At 44.8% G+C, this 18,796-nt stretch overlaps 1 protein-coding gene across 1 annotated transcript in view; it reads right to left on the bottom strand.

The window, feature by feature from the left end:
• Positions 1-18,796, bottom strand: part of AK5 (adenylate kinase 5) — a 197,097-nt gene that overhangs the window by 12,867 nt on the left and 165,434 nt on the right. Inside the window, exons 11-13 of the mRNA XM_090269636.1 lie at positions 10,747-10,910; positions 8,763-8,876; positions 1,080-1,268 (exon numbers count right to left, since the gene is read on the bottom strand). Coding sequence (XP_090125762.1) covers positions 1,080-1,268; positions 8,763-8,876; positions 10,747-10,910 — 467 coding nt within the window. The remainder of the gene's footprint in view (positions 1-1,079; positions 1,269-8,762; positions 8,877-10,746; positions 10,911-18,796) is intronic.

The raw sequence follows: 18,796 nt of genomic DNA, 5'->3' as shown, positions 1-18,796 counted from the left end.
GAGTGAGCTTTCTAAATGGAAACTCCTGTAGTTCCCATCATCTACAGCAGTTATTTGCTCCTACATAAGGTTCACCTTGATCTGGTCCTTGCTTGCCAGCTGGCTACTTCTCTTGTCCCTCTTGTCCTTGGCACTTTATTTCACAGCCAAGCAGAGTTCATTGTCCCTCCTGACCTTTCACAGGGGGACCCTTCCATGGGGAGTGCCTGCTCTCCTTACATCATCCCCCACCTCGAGGATCAACCTAAGTGACTTCCCGCAATGCCTTTCCTTTCCACTTAGACTTGGTTAAAGGGCCCTGGTAAATAACTTGGTGCTGTGATCACAGGTTTGTCTATGTCCCCTCCTAAAGCTCTAAGCTCTTGGAGGCAAGAACACATCTTATTAGCTGCACCCAAACCACTGGGCAATGGATGCCCACAGGAGGTGCTTGATACATGTTTATTAAATGAGTGAATGAATAGGGGTTGTACAGTTTCCCCAAATTCATGAAATTAGTGGTGACTTGGCACTGGTAAGTGGACACGACCCATTTCCCACAGTATCTTCATTCTTTTACCTAATTACCTGCTCTCCTGGCCCCATATACTGCTTCTTTCAATTACAGTTATTGCAAGAAATTGAGGCAAAGGAGACGAGTGCCAATTACGAATTGTGTAAAAATCTAGAAATTCAAAGTCATTGAATATTAGATCTAGAAGAGAGCTTTTAGATAATCTTGTTCAGCTCAGGTCTAGAAGACAGAGCTGATGCCTCATCCATGCCTCCCTCCCTCTCTCCATTCACATCTTTCTCACACTCTTTTTGGAAAAAGGAGTTGTTTTCAGCAATTATAATGGCAGCTGTGGAAACTGTATGAGCAGACTTCACGGTCCATATGGTGAAAAATATTTAATTTTGATTGATAACAGAAGTGAAGAGAGTAAGGGACCCATATTTTGGCCTAAATTGTGCAGTTCTAATTCCCAGATACCTTAACCAAAAAGTCCTGTTATTTTCTTTTCTTAAAAAAAATAAAAAATAAAAAAAAGAAGAAGAATGGGGAACTGGCTCATTCGGAAGGAAGGGAAGTGGCTCACCTTCTGCAGCTGTGTTTTTGACTCGTAGTAGGCGAGCACCGGGATGGCCGCGCGGTAGTAGGCTTCCAGGCGCTTGGCGATGGTGGCGGCGCCATCGGTGCACGGGCCGCTCTGGCTCCTCTGGAGAAGGCGGCCGGCCATGGTGTCTGCCGAGCAGTCCAGGCAGATCACCAAGTGCGGGTCTCCTATCTGGGGGCAGGGAGCACAGCACGGTCAGAGATTCCTTTCTGGGATGCTCTGGGAAGGCCTGGGGCCCCTAGCTCTTCCCTTCCCTGGCCTTCTGGCTCTTTTCAAGGTCCTAGAACTGCATCAGGGCAGAGCCGGGACTGGACTTCATGGCTTATCCAGGTCAGTGGTTCCCACCTGATGCCTCAGAGTTGTCTCTGGCCTTTGTCACATCTCGTCCCATAATTCAGGGATTATATAAAATGCGACCCAATGCAGTCTCAGTCTGTTCACACTAAGGGAGGGTGTGCGCGCGTGTGTTTTCTCTCAGAAGCCTCCTCTGCCCCACTGTGGCAGAGCTAATCGCTTCCTCCTCTGTACCACCACGCTGTCCTATAGCAGCAGCACAGTGTGGCTGTGTGTGTGTTATGTGGGAGTTAGTGCAGCAGAATGGCTGAGCACACAACAGTTGGAGGCAGGCTGCTTAGGGTCAAATCCTGGTGTGGTGACTTGTCTTCGAGATGGTCTTCATCAACTGTTCTTCCCCCATTGAGACACAGAGGCCGTACCTTGAATCTCGGCCGACCTGTCACTGTGTTGACCAACAGGATATAGTGGAAATAATGTGATACACTTTTAGATGCAAGATCATAAGAAATGTTGCAGTTTCGGCCTGGTCAGCTGCCACCCAAGATGTCCAGCCCTTCTGACTGCTAAGAGGTGAGGAAGCACAACCCAGCCATGTGGTCAGAGGCCACATGGACAGAGATGCCCGTTCAGCCCTTATCTGTTCTAGACATCTGAGCCCTGGCTCCAGACATGCATGCTCAGTCTGAGCCACTGTCTGATTGTGCAGATTCAGTAAATATTAGCTATATGCTTATTCTTCTTATTAGGTTACAGTCTTTGTGTGCAGGGGTTAGAAGTGCTCAGCTCCTGGTCCCAAGCCTTGCATATAGTAGGTAGATTATTTAAAAATGTTTTCATGAATGAATAATGACGATATAATTGGTAGCATGAATCTCCCCATCTCCCCATGGTTCTCTGAAATGTTCTTTGCTCCTGACGTTTGTGTCTGTGTTGCCTCTACTACCAACCCCAACCCTGGATCAGAGGAAACTGTTGCTTCCTCCTGCTCTTGCAGTGATTAGGCTGTGAGTAACAGGTAGAGGCTTGCCACCCCCTGCAGACAGTGCCTGGGAGGGAGGGGGACAAAGTCAGCATGGGGAGAATTTAGGTGACACACAGAATGGTATGTGTTGACCAAATATTTATCCCCTCCATCACATGGATTTACTTTAAGGAACAGAGTGGAAAAGTTTTACAAAATCTAGACGACAGAAATAAACCTCTGGAATATGTCATGAAACTTCTGCAAAAAAGGCTGGGTGAAAGTTTAGGAAAAAAATGACTCATGTCCACCAGCAGAGGGCGAGCTTGGGAGGCAGCCTAGGGTTCAGTTACAGAGTTCGACTCCCTGGAGCAATTTATGGGTGGGGCTGAGTGAGAAAACTAGGTGATTTTTCCAGTTGTGGGGGTGTTTTCAGGTCGTTTGTGGGGACAGAGGAGATTATCAGGGACTCACTCAGGTACAAATAGAGATCATGTGTATCTGAGCAGCAGCTGGCAGTAAATGACCCTCTGGACCAAAATAAGCATAGGAGACAGAAGTAGATTTGCTTCCCACATTGACTCTCAAAATTGTGGCTCTTAGATCAGCAGCATGGGCATCATCGGGGAGCTTGTTAGAAATGCAATCTCACGCACAGTCTCGGGCCTCCTGCCTCAGGCTGCTGTTTAAGAGGATCTCCAGGTGTTTCTTCACGCAATAATTGCTTGTCAACCTGCTCTACCAAGCCATTGGCTTGTGTTGAGACTATGGGGGTTTGTACTAACCTGTCGCTTCTGGGATCAGCACTCCCTTCCTACATAAAAAAGCTAGTGAGCAGTCATTCCATTTGGAAGTGGCTCTTACCACTGATATTTTTAATACCTAAAAATTTTTTGAAATATTCAAATGAAATAACCATTTAATTACTTTTCAAAACACTTTGATATATTGAAAGTCTTTTGGAGTAGCTCCCAGCTCCCAGCTCTGCCTCTTTTCCACTGGGCGGTGCTTAGCCTCTAGCATCACCTAAGTGGGAGAGCAGAGAACTCTGCCCTTGTCTGAATGAACCCCAGACTAGGGGACAAGTCCCTGCCCCCGACATCGCCCTGCTGGTGTCCCTGGAATTCTGTCACAGTAGCACTGGGTCCTCCCTGACCTTTGGGTATTCAAGGGACCTCTATTAGAGCACAGGTGTGGCTGAGATACCATCAGCAACATTTCAGCAGATAAGGGCTTAACAACCACTCATCCGTTAGCCCCCTCAGCACCCAGCTAGGAGGTACCATCTCTACTTTAAGGATGAAGAAATGGAGGTTCACAGAGGTTAACTTGCCCAGCATCACAGAGGACTGACTAGTTAGTGATAGTCCTGAGCCAGCTGTGTGTAACTCCCAAGCTTGGTGACTTTACCCTAGTGGAGGGCACCAGAGCTTTCAGAATGGGGTGGGGGGAGGGCTCAGGCTTGACTGGTGGGACGAGTGGAGCCAGGAGAGGAGGGCAGGGTGTAGGAAGAGGCTGGTGTCGGAGGCCGTTTTATTTTGTGTGGAAGCTGGCCCTTGGGATCTAGTTGGGCTCCGCACTTGCCTCGGCTGAGAGCAGCTTCCATGATGAGGATGTTGGCTTCACTGACTTGGGCTAATGGCTCTGCCTTGGTGATTCCAGCAGGTTGAGCAGGAGGGGGCATTGACCCTGCCCTCCTCTGACCCTCACTTTAGTTTTCTTCTGATTAAGGGAGGACACCAGCTAGACGGTGTTTACCAGCGGGCAGGGGCATCATGCTGTCCGGAAACCCTCTCATTGAGAACAACAGCTTTCTTGTCCTCTCTGGGTGCCTCCATTTCCTCATTTTTAAATAAAATAATAATAGTTTCTCCCACAATAGTATGATTGTGAGGATGAAATGAGTTAATACAAGTCAAATACCTGGCCCATTTTAAGTACAACGTAAACGTGAGCTAATATTATTTAATGTGGGCCTGGCAATATATTCATCCATTTAAACTGTAAAAGCCCCTGATGGTCAATTTGGGGTTATTTATTTTTTATATTTCCTTTTAGTTATTTGAGGGAGAGAGAGAGAGAGAGAGAGAGAGAGAGAGATTTGTTGTTCCACTTATTTATGCATTCATTGGTTGATTCTTTTATGTGCCCTGACCAGGATCAAACCCACAACCTTGACGTATTGGGACGAAGCTCCAATCAACTGAGCTACCTGGCTAGGGCTTCAATTTGGGTTTAGAAAGAGCCAGAGGCCCACCTGTGCTTTTAGCCTAAGTCAGCACTCCAGCACACGCACCAGGCCCTGCACTGGGGCACCGGCTCCTGGCTAACAGTGAAGCGGCATCCCCAGTTCCCATTTGCTCTCACCCTGAGGCAGGTCCCTTTGGGGAACCTCACTAGAGGAGGGGTATCTGGGTCATTCCGGCATTCCTGGATACACAGCCCTAATAATAATGACATCATCCCATTGCCGTCATAACTTCTGCCCACACACTGTCATTACCCAGTTCAAAGTTCTGCGAAGAACCAAGAGTCAGAGGAAGAGAGAAGCAAATCTCAAGTGGAAAATCCCGAGGCGTCTCCAAGGCTTCCCACAATTTTAAACAACTACAACACACCAACCTATGGCCAGGCTCACAAGCTTCTTTTTCTTCTTCTTCTTCTTTTTTTTTTTTTTTTGCTAAGAGCTCATTCTGAAGCTTAGAATACATTTATAAACAGAATCACTGATTCTGTAGATGAAAAATTATATAAGACAATTAAGAGTAGCCAAGCTGAGGGACAGGAATGTCATCATTCACACATCCAGAAAAATTATCTTCATATTCGGGCTAAGAGCAGAATTTCAGCTAAGGGGCTCCTGGGAGGGAAAAGCCAAGAGCAAGTGCACTTTACTTCTGTTAGCATGTGTTTAGTTTCGCTGTTGCTGAGTAAAACGTTGGCTTAATACAGAAAAGCTTTTCAATTTCACACTAGGGAGCTAGGCTAAGCACACACCCCTCCTCAATATGATAAGAATCTATAAGGTGGGGATAATAATACCTACTCAATAGGATTGTAAAGATTCATAAAATGACACGTAAAGCTTCTAGTTCAGTACCCAGCACATTTTAAGTGCTCACAAAATAACAGCTATTATTCTGTTTGTTATGTATTCTATATGATTATAACTATATAAAAACAGGTAGAACAAATGGTGGAAGAACATACATCAAAATGTGAAGAGGTGTTATCTCTGGTGATTGGTTATTTTTTTATTTTATACTTTTCTGAATTGCCTCATAGCTATATAATGTTTATTTCCATAGTCACAAAATACTAATAATTTTGAAAATAAAGCTGTAACAATTTGTTGAACACCATATACAGGCTTATAAATGTGTAAGGCACTTTTCAATGATTCCATCCAATCTTCCCAGTAAGCACTGAGGTATCTACTTTCAACCTCCATTTTATAGAAGAGGAAATTGAACTATATTAAGTCCAATGGCTTGCCAGTGAGTTATAAAGCCAGGCTCTGAAGACAGGCACTAAAACCAGGGTTTCTCAACTGGGGTGGGAGAGATGGTGGTTAGAAACCCCAGCTTCTCCTTCGTATTCCTTCTGTCTCTGTCTGTCTCTCATATACACACAGCCCCGGCGACGCCCTGCCCTCCCCTAATATATCATGTTGAATACAGAAGGCACAGATCAATTCAATGGAGGGAAAAAAACAGCCTTGGGAATACAAGATAGGAAGATAATAGAGAAATCACATACAGGCTTAGTCCTGAACTGTGGACATCACTGCAGTTTGCATTTGGCCTTTAGTGATGTCATGGACAGTAAGCCAAGCAAATCCTCAAAGGATCTTGCATCTCAGGGAACTCAGCCACGAGTATGCAGAAGTGTCAGCCTGTACTGGATTTTTGTTTGGCAACAGATGGTCCCATGCATCTGGCACATCAGCATCCGTGACATGGAAAGGCTGGTGAGATGTCCATAGACTGGTTAAAACCAATCACAGGCCCGCATGGGCTTCAAACATAGTCGTATACTTGATGAGTGTATAAGAAATATTAAAAGCAGATGTCTGTATTTGTCTTTGCCAAACTTCAAATTAATTACGTGCCTGTAATTTGGAGGGGGTTGTACAAATGCTGGGGGTCCCAGTAGGGCATAAATAAATCAATAACAGCTCATTCTGTGTTTGTAGCATCTTTTGTTCTTCGGGTCTAGTTTAAAACAAGAGCTTGTTTTAGAGGGTTGTATGTGTCGTCTTGCACACAAGCCTAATCGATATTAGAATCTTCTAAATGTACTGTTCCCAGCAACAAATTAATATCATGCTTGATCTCTGCAAACTCCTCCCCGCAGTATGTAAAAGGCTGTTTTGGTAGATATCCCACATGAAGTTCATCAGTTCAGTAATGAAGGGACGTACTTGTACGTTTTTTGAAATGGTATCATGAATTTCAGCATTGGTTGAACTGTCCGGTTGCCATGTGGTTAAATTAACTCTTTGTCACTCCAAAGTTCTAGTTAGGTTTCCTCTCTGCCCCATTCTTACAACATGAATGAACCTCGAGAACATTATGCTGATGAAATAAGTCAGTTACAAAAAGATAAAAACTGTCTGATTCCACTTATTTGAGAGACTTGAGTAGTCAGATTCAGAGACAGAAAGTAGATGGTGGTCGCCAGGGACTGCGGGAAGCAGCAAATAAGGAGTTGTTTAATGGCTGTAGAGATTCAGTTAAAAAGTTTTTATTTTTTTCAGTTTGTTGCCCAGTTACGGTTGTAACAGTGTAGTTACAGGCTCTGCCACACAAGTTTCTTCCTCCCCCCGAGCCCCACTCGATGGGGGCCCTGGAGCTGAGGGACAGCCTGTTGGGGTCAGGGCCCATTCTTGCCAACTAAGCCAGGGAATTTTTTTTTCTTTGACTCTATAGTTAGGGGAAGGTGAGCAACTTTCCTCTCTCTCTAAATATTTAGATGCCGTCTAAAGAAGTTAAATAAAGCAGAGGCTCTGAAGGAGGTAAAACAGCCTCCTCCTCTTTCCCGGGCACATACAAATACAGTTCACCTTAACTAACATTGCAGAGTTGGAACGGATGGAGATGGGCCCCTAAGTCCTGGTCTTATCAGCAGTTGCCACTTACCAGCTGTGTGACTATGGGCAAGTCATGGAATCTGTTTGGGCTTAATTCACCTCCTTTAATAGGAAGAAAATACTTCCTCTATCTATTTTAAAAGGCTATTAAAATATATATAATAAATGATACATATGAAAATATTAAAACTAGTTTACAGAGATAGTTACATAAATGGCAATTCTTGTAGGCTCTGGATTTTTTGTTAAGTAAATGGGAACAATTGTCTCCCTCTTGACTGGACTTTGTAAAGTTAGGGGTAATGTATGTAAAGTGTGTAGCACAGGACCTAGCCCAGAGGGGGTGTAATGAATGATCGCTACGATGGTTTTCACCTACGGCTGCTCCCCGTGCGCGGCCTCTCCGGGTGAAGAGGGTGGGACATGGGGCGGCTGTGATGGTGGGAGGTCGCCATGGTGCATGTATCTGATTCTGCCTGTCCAGCGTCCATTCCCCTGCCTTCTTCTAAGGACATTCCTATTTTCCCTCTGGGAACTCCCCTTCCCTTTCTCAGTCTGTGCGGTTCCGGTGTGGTGCCGTTTCCCTCCCTGCCCCCGTGCTCCAGTCTGCACCAGTGTATTCGTGGGTGTTCTACCACGGGCCGCCCACCTTCCCCCGGCTGCAGTGACTGGTTCAGAGAGGGGCCGTGACCTCGGAATCCAGGATAATGAAAAACTCAGCCCTGGGCCCCTTCGTTGGACCCTCTGGCGAACAGAAGCACTTTTCTGTGAGGTAACGGAGATGGTGGTAGATAAGCCTGGGAAAGTCAATCTAAGAGCTAGGAAAAGTCAGACAGTTGATGGACAAATTTTAATATATACGTCCAACCAAGTGTGAACCACTCCTGTACGGGTCAGTTACTCAAGCTGATAACGCCACCATCACCACTCTTTTTTCTTATATTTTTGCTACCTGGTGTTGAGTTTTTTTTTTTTTTTTTTTTTTTTTTTTACCATGTTTACTTATTTTTAGAGAGAGGGGAGGGCAGAGAGAAAGAAAGGGAGAGAAACATCAGTTGCCTCTCACACATCCCCAACCGGGGACCTGGCCTGCCACCCAGGCATGTGCCCTGGCTGGGAATTGAACGGTGACCCTTTGGTTCACAGGCAGGTGCTCAATCCACTGAGCCACACCAGCCAGGGTGGTGTTGAGTTTCTGCCATTTGTAACTGAAAGTTTTGATTCATGTAATTGGGAAGGCACTTTTGAATTTTTCTCCCAACCTCAATGAAATCCCATGTGCTTCTTCTGGGATAATCCCCAAAGTAACACTCACCTTACGTCCAAACTCTTCTTGCTTCACTTCCCGAGGATAGCCCTCAATCAGGAAGCCCTGGGTGTGGCCCAGGCTGGTCACCATGGCCTCCCTCAGCAGCTCCAGGATGATGCCCTGCAGCAGAGGGAGCACAGTCAGGGCCTGCCTCTCCCACCCAGCAACAGCTCTCCCACCCAACAGCACAGCAGTACCTCGGGTCTCCTGGTCCCACTGCGGTGGGGAGAAAGCTTCAGACAAGAGCAACAGCAGACAGCAATGTATTGTATGTCCTCAATTCTAAGTCTCACTCTCCCCCCAACCCACATTGAATGTCTATGAAATTGTTAAGTATCTCACAATCAGTGCTGGGTACAATTTAATTGTTAGTGTTTTTTTCTTTCTGGCATGCTTGTAATAGTTATATTTACTGGGGTGTCTTAAAATAATGGCATCTTAGATTACATAAAATATAATGGCCATATTTCACATGGAAGCACCCCATAAATTAGGCATAATGGCAGTTTAAAACTAGGCAAAACATGGTATAAAATGTATTTTACTGTTGATTTCTTTCCAGTAAATATTTAAAAATTTTTGATACCCATTAACTTGAGATTCTCAGTAGATATGAAGTAGCATTTTCTAGCAATATCACTTTCTCTGTTAAAAACTTTGATCTGATCTGTGCTTACGGCAAATGAAGGAGCAGAGCTAAATGTAAGGTTGGGACTGGATACCGGAACAATGCAACCAGCTGCACAAATGGGAGAAATTCCGTTCCCTCGCTCCCCTGGCTTTGTCAGGGTCTTGGAGAAAGCAACTATCACTGGGGTAGTCAGAAACTAACCCTAGATAATGGTTAATTAACTCCTCATGAAGTTTATATTCTAGTGAGGAAGGCAGGTAATAGATGAATAAATAAATGCACACTATAGAGTTAGCTAGAAAGAAGTACTAGGAACACAATTAAAGCAGGGATAAGAGATACAGGGCGGTTAGGGAGGCCTCTTTGATCAATTGTGACAGTAAAGTAGGGACCTGGATGAAGTAAAGGAGCAAGCTATGTGAATCTGTGAAGGAAGAGCTCTCAGGATGAGAAAGCAGCAAGTGCAGAGGCCCTGTGGCAGGAACAGCCTGGCCAGTGGGAAGACCAAGGAGGAAGACAGTGGCTGGGTGGGTGTGAGCAAGGTAAATAGTGTTGGAGAAGTTGTTGGAGGCCAGAACCATGGGAAGGGCCCTGGATTTAATTTTAAGTGTGGTGGGGAGCCACTGGAAGTTTCTGGGGCAGGGAATGACACAATTTGAGAAACACTTCCAAGAAATCATTCTGCCTGCTGTGAAAAGAGTAAACTGTAGGGAGAAGAGAGTGCCCACAGAGAAGCCAGCTCTGAGGCAATTGCAATGGCTTGTTTTCTTTCATGAGGGCCATTCTGTCTTCCAGGTGGGAAGCCTAGAGCTCTGTTAGCCAATAGGGATGGCATTGCACAAGCCCCAAGTAGGCCCTGGGACTTAGTATGGCAAGAACGAATACTTTTTGATACCCACAGCATCCAGCTTTTCAGAGATGGATGGTGATTTGAAAAGAATAAAAGATATATAAAAAATGATACATAAAATGATACATATTCTTTACTTAAGGTACACAAGGAAGATACCAAATTTCAAGATAATGCTATCATACCCCCCACCCCCCAATAATAGAAGCTTTATTTTCTATTTTATAGAGGGTTGTAATTCCAGACTCTGCAGTCCAGGCTCATCTCTGCTTTAAAGATTTTAATTCTGAAGTGGGGACCAGTTTGGGGGGAAGATCTGAAATAGGCTGATATTCAAGGAGCGGACAGGGCAACAAGACAGAAGGCACCAGGGCCTGGACAATGTCAACCTGCCCGTCTCTGGACTGCTACAAAGCGAGAAATAAAATGCAACCATAGTTTCAGCAACTCAGACGAAATGCAACACAACCAACCATCTCCCCCAGCCTGGGAAGGCAGCTGTTGCTTACTGAGGGCACCAGGTCTCCACGTTCCATGATGTCTCTGATCAATTTGCTTCTTTCGGATTCCGATAACAGCTCATTACGCAGGAGCTCACCAGTCGAGAGGTGTGTAAATCCATATTTTTCCACCAACTTTTTACACTGTGTGCCTTTGCCAGAGCCTGGGCCACCTGGAAAAGAAGTCATGCATGGGACATGCATCCCAGGTCTGGTGCCTCATTTTCAACTCCATTCACCATGGTGGGCAAGCTTCAGTGCTTCCTTCATGAAGCCTGTAGCAAGCACTTTGGATTTACCAGGAGCTGTGCTGGGAGATGTGGCTCCAGTGGAGAACGGGTTACAGTCTTGCCCTCAGAGAGCTTATGGAGCATGGAGGGGGGCAGGGGCTACAGACAAACAAGCAGTCGTTGTGGGGGGTCTGCTGGGGAGGAGTTTAGGCTGCTACAGGGTCTGGTGAGGGTTTGGTAGAGAGGCGAGTCAGAGAAGTTGCCTGGGGAACTGAATCTGCCCACGTGCCTAATAGAGCCAGTGCTCAACAAACACTAGCTCTGAATTTTTAAAATCCCTTTCATTTCCCAACAACCACAAACTTACCAACTGACGAAGAGAGTACAAAAAACTGAAACATTTGAGAAAAAGCTGCCCAACTGATGCCTCGTCACTACAGAACACTGCTGTTATTTCCTTCGAGAAAGGAACCAGGCACATGCTTCTTCCTAATGACATCTTCAGGCCCCCTTCCCATTTCAGTGGAATTATCTCAATTGTCCCAATGTCCTTTCAAGCCAGTGGCTCAAGTTCTAAATCATGCGCTGCCTTTCATTGTCACATCCTTCTGGCCTCCTTCAGGATGGACAGTCCCTTCGTTGGACACTTTTGAAGATTATAGAGTTACTGTGTACTGCCCCTCCATGAGACTTGCTGCTGTTTTCTGGTTATTGTTATTAATTATGAATGTCTGCCGTATTCCTTTGATGAACGTTACACATTTGACTCTTTCCCTTGTCTTTCCAACTTCAACTAGTTGCTAAGTTGTAAGATTTTACATCTGAAAATAATAATAGGTAACCTTTGCCAAGAGTCTGCGGTACCAGTCACTCACTGCTCTAAGAATTTTATGCTTATTAATTTAAAATAGTTTTAAGACTCGGGCACTGTTATTATCCCCATTTTTCAGACAGGGAAGCAGAGACACAGAGAAATTAAGTCCACTGCCTTAGGCTGGTAAGTAGCAGGTGTAGGATCTGCAGCCAGGACTCTGGCTCAGGGGTGCTGCCTGCTCTCTTCCCTGCTGCGGCACAGTTCGGGCCTCATGCTCTTGGGCAAGGCCGTCGTTCTGCCTCTGTGCGGGGGGAATGGGAGAGGCTGTGGAGCCTGGCAGACCTGTCAGCAGGATGATTTGCCTGAAAAGCATATCGCTCCCCAGTTCCATAGCATTTAATAGCTTCTCATTCCCCACAGAACAGAATCCAAGAGCCTCAGAGGGGCATTCCCTTTCATTTCTCATCTTTGTCCAACACTGTCATGTCCAACTATATATGGTTGGTTCCCTTAATAAGATACACTTTTCCAGGCCACTGTGCTTCTGCTCTTCGAGGTCCTCAGCCTGGAAGGTCCTTCCTCCCTCCTCTTCACCCCTTCTGACATAAATTAGACCCTTTATCTGCACCTCTGTTGGAGTGAGTGGTTTACACAGCACTGGGTGCCCTTGGCCTGCCTCACACTTGGTCTCCACATCCCTCACTAGCACAGCACGTCGCACACAGTAGGTGCTCCATAAATGCCGAATGAACCGAGGTTTTCCTGTTAAGGGCAATACTGAACATTAAAATGGACAACGTGATTGAGATTTTAGTATGGTAGTGGAGCTTTATGACTTATTCTCCAATTTTCCTGGCTTGCCCCTATGTTCAAAGCTCCTTTCTTGTGACGTTTGGCAACTTCCCTCTTGAGGGACATTAGTTGTGTTTCTCATTAGTACAAGGGCCTCTTATTCCCTCTCCTTTGCCTTGGCAGCAAATAAAGGAAAAGCCCACATTTTCTATCTTCTGCTCATCTACACAGCTGCTCTCAGCCAAGTGGGGAGGATCAGACCCCTCCCAGTGTTGTCATGGACGGCTAGATGCCATAGGGAAGCAGCAATTACAGAGGCTCCCTGAAATAGTGCAGGCCACTTAGAAGGAGCAGGCGATTGCCAGCTAATGCTGCGTTTGCTCCAAGCACTGGCTCCTGTCTGCTGAGATCATAGAAATGGAGTGTGTTGGAACACAGGGCCACTCAGGAAGTGCTTCCAGATTGATGAGCAAACGGGACAAGGGGCTGAGCTCCTGCAGAGACCACCAGGGCTTCTGTGACCAGGTTTACCTAGAAACTTTTCCTGGGATGGCTGGAAGCCAGTCATGTGGAAGAGATATTTTCAGACTCTGCTTACAAGGCCCACATGTTCCAATTATTTTTCTTCCTTCATCTACTAATAGAACTATTATAGTTTTTGGTCCTCTAAAATGTTATCTAATAAATCTCAACACAAAGGCAATTAAAAACCTTCAGCTCAAATGAACAACAGCTGTGTGTTGAACAGCAGCCGCTGCCCATTAGAACACTTTCAAACCTTCCGTGGGAGCAGCAGCTGCAAATTCTTAGCATTTTTCGGCCAAATGGTGCAGGCACAGTGGAATTTTAAGTAATTTACACAATGCCTTGATTCTTCCCATGGCTCCAAACTGGGGCTCAAAGTGATTTTTATCACTGCTGTGAAGGCCCAACCGCAGCTAGCAGAAATATGAGTTTTCATATACTGTCACTTACATGTCTTTGTGGCCTGAACTAATGACTTTTAAATAAAAACAAACGGGGCCTTGATATCCCTCCAGGATAATTTGTCGCTTGGAAAAAAATCTTTTGAGGTGCCACACATCAGAACGAGTGGGCTGTGTTCTCTGGTGACAAGATGATTGGTAGCAGACGAGGAGCTGTCACATTTATGTCATCTCACTGATTTTTAGTGTGTCATTACTCAAGGCTCAAACTCCGGAGCAAACCTATACCCAATGTGGCGTGGTGTGTGATTCACAAAGAGAGTCTGGAATATGAGATTCCGTTTTAAAGGGGTCTGGCAATACTTCCAAAAGAAAAAAAAAGTGAAAAGTCTTTATTCTCAACCTCCAGTGTAATTAAAAAAATTTTTTTCATGTGGTGCCAAGGTGCTATATTGTGAACTTCCACTTCATAGCTTGGTGTATAATTTCCTCCTAAATTTCCCTCAGCACTGTATGGAAGGAAGGAAGGAAGGGAGGGAGGGAGGAAGGAAAAAAGGAAAGGGGAGGGAGGAAAGGATGGAGAGAGGAAGGGAGGGAGGGAGGAAGGAAAAAAGGAAAGGGGAGGGAGGAAGGGAGGGAGGGCGGAAGGAAGGGAGGAAGTGGGGGAGGGGCAGCTGCAGGTTTGCCAGCCCGGGTGGCCTATATCTGTATTCCCACTCAGGCATTCTCTTTGAGGTGGAACTGAAACAAGCGGCATCACCTCAGCATGCCCATCTGAGCCTTTGTTTCCAGGTGCTTTTTATTTATTGGAGTGATCCTCTCTGAGGAGACAGCTCCTGGTTTCCTTAACTGAGCCCTGCAAGAGAAGACCTCCACCTCCAAAGCAAGGGTTGCATGCTGCTTGGCCTCAGGGTAAAGAGGGTGAAAAGGCAAAGCTGGTGTGTTACCGCACTTCTGCGCGCTCAGAAAGCGAGCCCAAACAAATAACAGGTCAGGTGGATAATTAGCTAATTCCCATCCAACCAAATGCATGCGTGTAGGTTTCTGTTATACTTTTATTTCTATTTTTTTAAATTCTCATCCAAGGACATTTTTTTCCCATTGCTTTTTAGAGAGAGAGAAAGGGAGAGAGAGAGAAACATCAGTCCGAGAAAGAAACTGTGATCAGTTGCCTCCCATACAGGCCTGGACCAGAAATCGTACGCGCCCAGAGCGAACATCGAACCTGCAACCTGGGTATGTGCCCTGACCAGGAATCAAACTCACAACCTTTCGGTTATGGGAGGACACTCCAACCAACTGAGCCACACTGGCCAGGGCTATGCTTTTATTTTTAAAGATTTTAAATAGTAATGGCATAGAGAAGGTTATAATGTCCTTTGTAGACATTTTATTGTATCTTATTTACTGTAGGATGGAACCTGGAATTAAACATGATGCCTATTAATACAGCTCTTCATTTGTCAAATATCTGTGGGGCAGCTAATATAAGTCAGACACTGTGCTAAGCATTGGGAATAAAAAGACTCAGAAGCCCTGTCTTTTCAGTCAGAGAATTCACTGTCTCATGCGGAGATGGCAGGTGAACCCAGCATCACACACTGTGAGCAGCACTGCAGGAGCCCTGAGACAGACTCCACACCCAGGTAGGGGAAGGCTGGTGGCCGAGCACACACCAGGACCTTTGCCCACACAGGGGAAATGAGGAACAGAGCGGGGATAAGGCTGAGCTTGGTATACTCAGCGAAGTGACGTGGAGTAAGACAGTTCTGCAGAGAACGGCAGGTAGTGGTGCCACTGGAAAGGGACTGGAACCCGGGCAGTTGTGCCCCGGCACAGTCTGGAATGTGTGGGTTCTTAACCTCATGCAGGAAGATGTCACAACTGGGGCCCAGGTGATTTTGAGACTATGTTTATAAAAGCCAGGGACAGTGGAACAAAGGAATGGCTTCAGATAGCAAAAGGCAAGATCCCCGCAGCAGGAGTGAGTTTGGGCGGGGCTGCCTAGACTTGGGAAAGGAAGCCACAGTAATGGAAGTGAGCCACACTGCGCTGCCTAGACTTCCTCTCCTGAGTGTGACCAGGGTGATTTAAGCTACTCACTCTCTGATTGGGGTGGAGAGGTGTAATCCATTTGCTCCTAAGTGTTCCTTGTTAGGGAAGATAAGATCTTGCAATTTATTATCTGGCTGTTAATTACTCCGCCTCTGTTTAGCTATCTGTCTTGGTTTCCCTCATTCCACTTGTTAAGGAATTTCCTAGCTTCTTACTAACCTGCTTCAGTGGAATGTGCACAGGACAGATGCTTGAGCAATAAACCCTGGCTCTGACACCTATGAGTCTCGTGGCTATGGATAAGTCTTGTAATTTCTCTGAGAATTAGCTTTCTCATCTGTAAAATGGGTGGGGAGAGGTAGGAACGAACCCCCTGCCCCTTCTCCAGTGACTCTTCTTCATTCTCACCTCCCATACCTAACTGGTTGCTAAGCAACTTTGAAAAGTTGAGCCTGCATTTGGAAAGTCTCCGAAATTTGTCTCTTTGTCCCAAATCTCATTGAAAATTTCCCTTGTCCTATCTCTTTTCCAGGAAATAGGTGCTTGGTAAATGCTACTTACAATAAGGGGAAGTTACTCACCCCACTAGCCCCTCCTGAGTTACGTCTGTAGGCTGTCACCTAGGATACCGAGGTTTCAATGAAACAGAATCCAACAACAGGTCTGGGGACCAGCCATCACTTCAAGATGTGAAGACCATGAGCAGGTAAGGTACATATGAGTGTGTGTACATACACACACTCACACACACACATATTTGATAGTATATGTACAAATACATGAATCTGGTTTAGAAAACTCAGCAAGTTTTTCTCCAAGGCACAGCATCCTCCAGGTTCTAGTTGCTTTTAGCAAAGCTCCCCCAGGCCCTACTCCCAGCTCTCACCCCAGCCTCAATGTTGTTTAAACCTCTTCAGCACCAATGACTTTCATCACTGACCCAATTTCAGTTCTGCATTGATTTGACCGAACCTGAGAGTTCATCATTATATCAGTGCATCCTCCCACTCTGACCATGCTTTCTTCTCCTTTTCTCTTTTCGCTTGACTTTTGCCTCAGCTGTTCTCTGATCTCTTGGTCTCACTGTGACCTCATTGAGCTGGTCCACGTATTTTGGGATCCACTTACCTCCCTGGCCAGCTGGACACTGGGCCCTTTCTAGTAACTTTGAATCCGTTGCTTCCTTTGAATTCTATCCTGCCTGCCCTGAGAGTCACCAGCCTGTTCTCTCAGCCCAACCCATAATTTATTTTATATGCATCTACTCTGGGTTGCTATGAATTCCTTGAAACTGTCAGAAAACCAAGCCAACTGGGTGATACTACCTAATTTCATAATAGCTTTTAATGCTTCTTGGCAAATACATCCCTCTTTTGCTGATACCAAATTGGATGTCCATGCATGGGTTCTAATGTATTTCCCCACTGTCCTCAAATCCTCAAATACAGTCTTATTCCTCTCATTCTTCTGCATTTACAGTCTGTCTATTCACTAAAAAGGTCAAGATTATTTCTTTCCTCAACATTTTCAACACATACGTTTTTTCTATCCCTTCTTTCTTCTATTTGGAAGACTTTATCCAACTATTCAACTTAAGGCTAATGTCACTGCTTTGGCTCTTGTAGCATTTTCCTTCACAGCATTTCTCACAGTGCATAATAATTATATATTATATAACTAAATATAGTTTAATAACTATATATTATATATACATAATAACTATATACACACACATATACTTACTTAAAATCTGTCTTCCATATTAGACTCTATGGTCCACAAGTATGTATAGGATATGATTATGCTTTTGTCACCATGGTACTCAAACACAGTGATTAAAATGCAGTGGACACTTCATAATAGTGGCTGAAAAATAAATAACTTACTGATGAATGGATTCTCTCCTCCTGCCTACTCCAAACTCTTCACCCTCTCTTTCTTGTGAACACTAATTTGTTCCTCTTAGTTGGTACCATCTCTTTTCTCTTCTGTATGCTTGGTTCTCTCCAATGCAAATAAAAAATATTTCCACCATTGTCTGCATCCTCAAGTTATCCTTATAGTCTTTTCCTTTTTCCCCAATAGCCTAAAACTGCCTATTTCCATTCCCTCCTCTTTTGTTGACTCCTTTTACTCTTGCAAGCTACCTTCTACCCTCATCACTCTCTGAAACTGACTTTTTAAAGTTCAACAGTGATTGCATAATTGTCCTATTATTTAATGACCTTCTTCTAGTCTTTACTATCTTTGACTCTCTAGTAGCATTTCACACCACTGATAAACTTGAAATTCTCTCTTTCCTTGGCTTCCAGGACACAGAGTTTACCTACATTCTCTTCCTTTGCCAGGGAGAAGCTCACAGAGTAGAAAGGACTTTATGTTGGGATCCCCACAGAACCTTGCACAGTGTCACAGGCAATTGTTAAATAGGACCAATGTCTAGGAGTTGGGCGGCCCTACAAAAGTGACATCTCTATTCCCTTTTACATAAAAGGAACACTGGATCAAAGGACTCGAGTTCCAGGTTCATCTCTCAGACCTTTATCTGGTTAGATGACTTTGACCAAATTACTTATCCTCTCTGCGCTTCAATCTCTTCAATTACAAAATAGGAATGACTAGAATACCTATTAGTTGTGAAGGCAAAATGAGGTAATACATGTAAGTTGTTTGGAATAGTAGCCGGTACAGTGTAACACTCAAAAAGCATCATGATTACTATCTGTTAAATAAGGCAGGTAGTGTTTGTGAAGCTTGACCATCCTCCCAGCTCTAACACTCCACGCTCCTACAAAGACACGACACAGCATTTTTATACAGTGGTACTATTTTTTCATCTTCAAGGCTGGATAGTCTTCACAGTGATAGCTTGTGAAGGTATCAAATATCCTTTGCAAATCAAACAATCCTATTTTTAGATAGTCCCCGGAATTATTTAAATCTATCAGATTTCTAACCGTTTGAAATAGTTCTTTCTCTCTAAATGAAAATGGGCTCCAAGGATGGGTTCAGTTTTTTTATGACTTTCTTCCTTTCAGAGAAAAGCTATTATACCACCAAATCATGAACTGATTGTGCCCTAGGAATGATCCCCAACCACTGTGGGCCCATGAGTCAATCTCTTTAAACATTCTGTGTTTGGGATGAGCTGTATCACCATGCTGAGTTTCAGCAGGCCGTTGCTAGGAATTGACTCTCTCTGACTGGAAAAAATGAGGAAAAATAAGTGTTTATCCTCAGAC

Source organism: Furipterus horrens, unplaced genomic scaffold, assembly GCF_987537825.1.
Source record: "Furipterus horrens unplaced genomic scaffold, mFurHor1.1.pri manual_scaffold_3, whole genome shotgun sequence".
Lineage (NCBI taxonomy): Eukaryota > Metazoa > Chordata > Mammalia > Chiroptera > Furipteridae > Furipterus > Furipterus horrens.
This window is presented reverse-complemented; position numbering and strand designations above follow the sequence as displayed.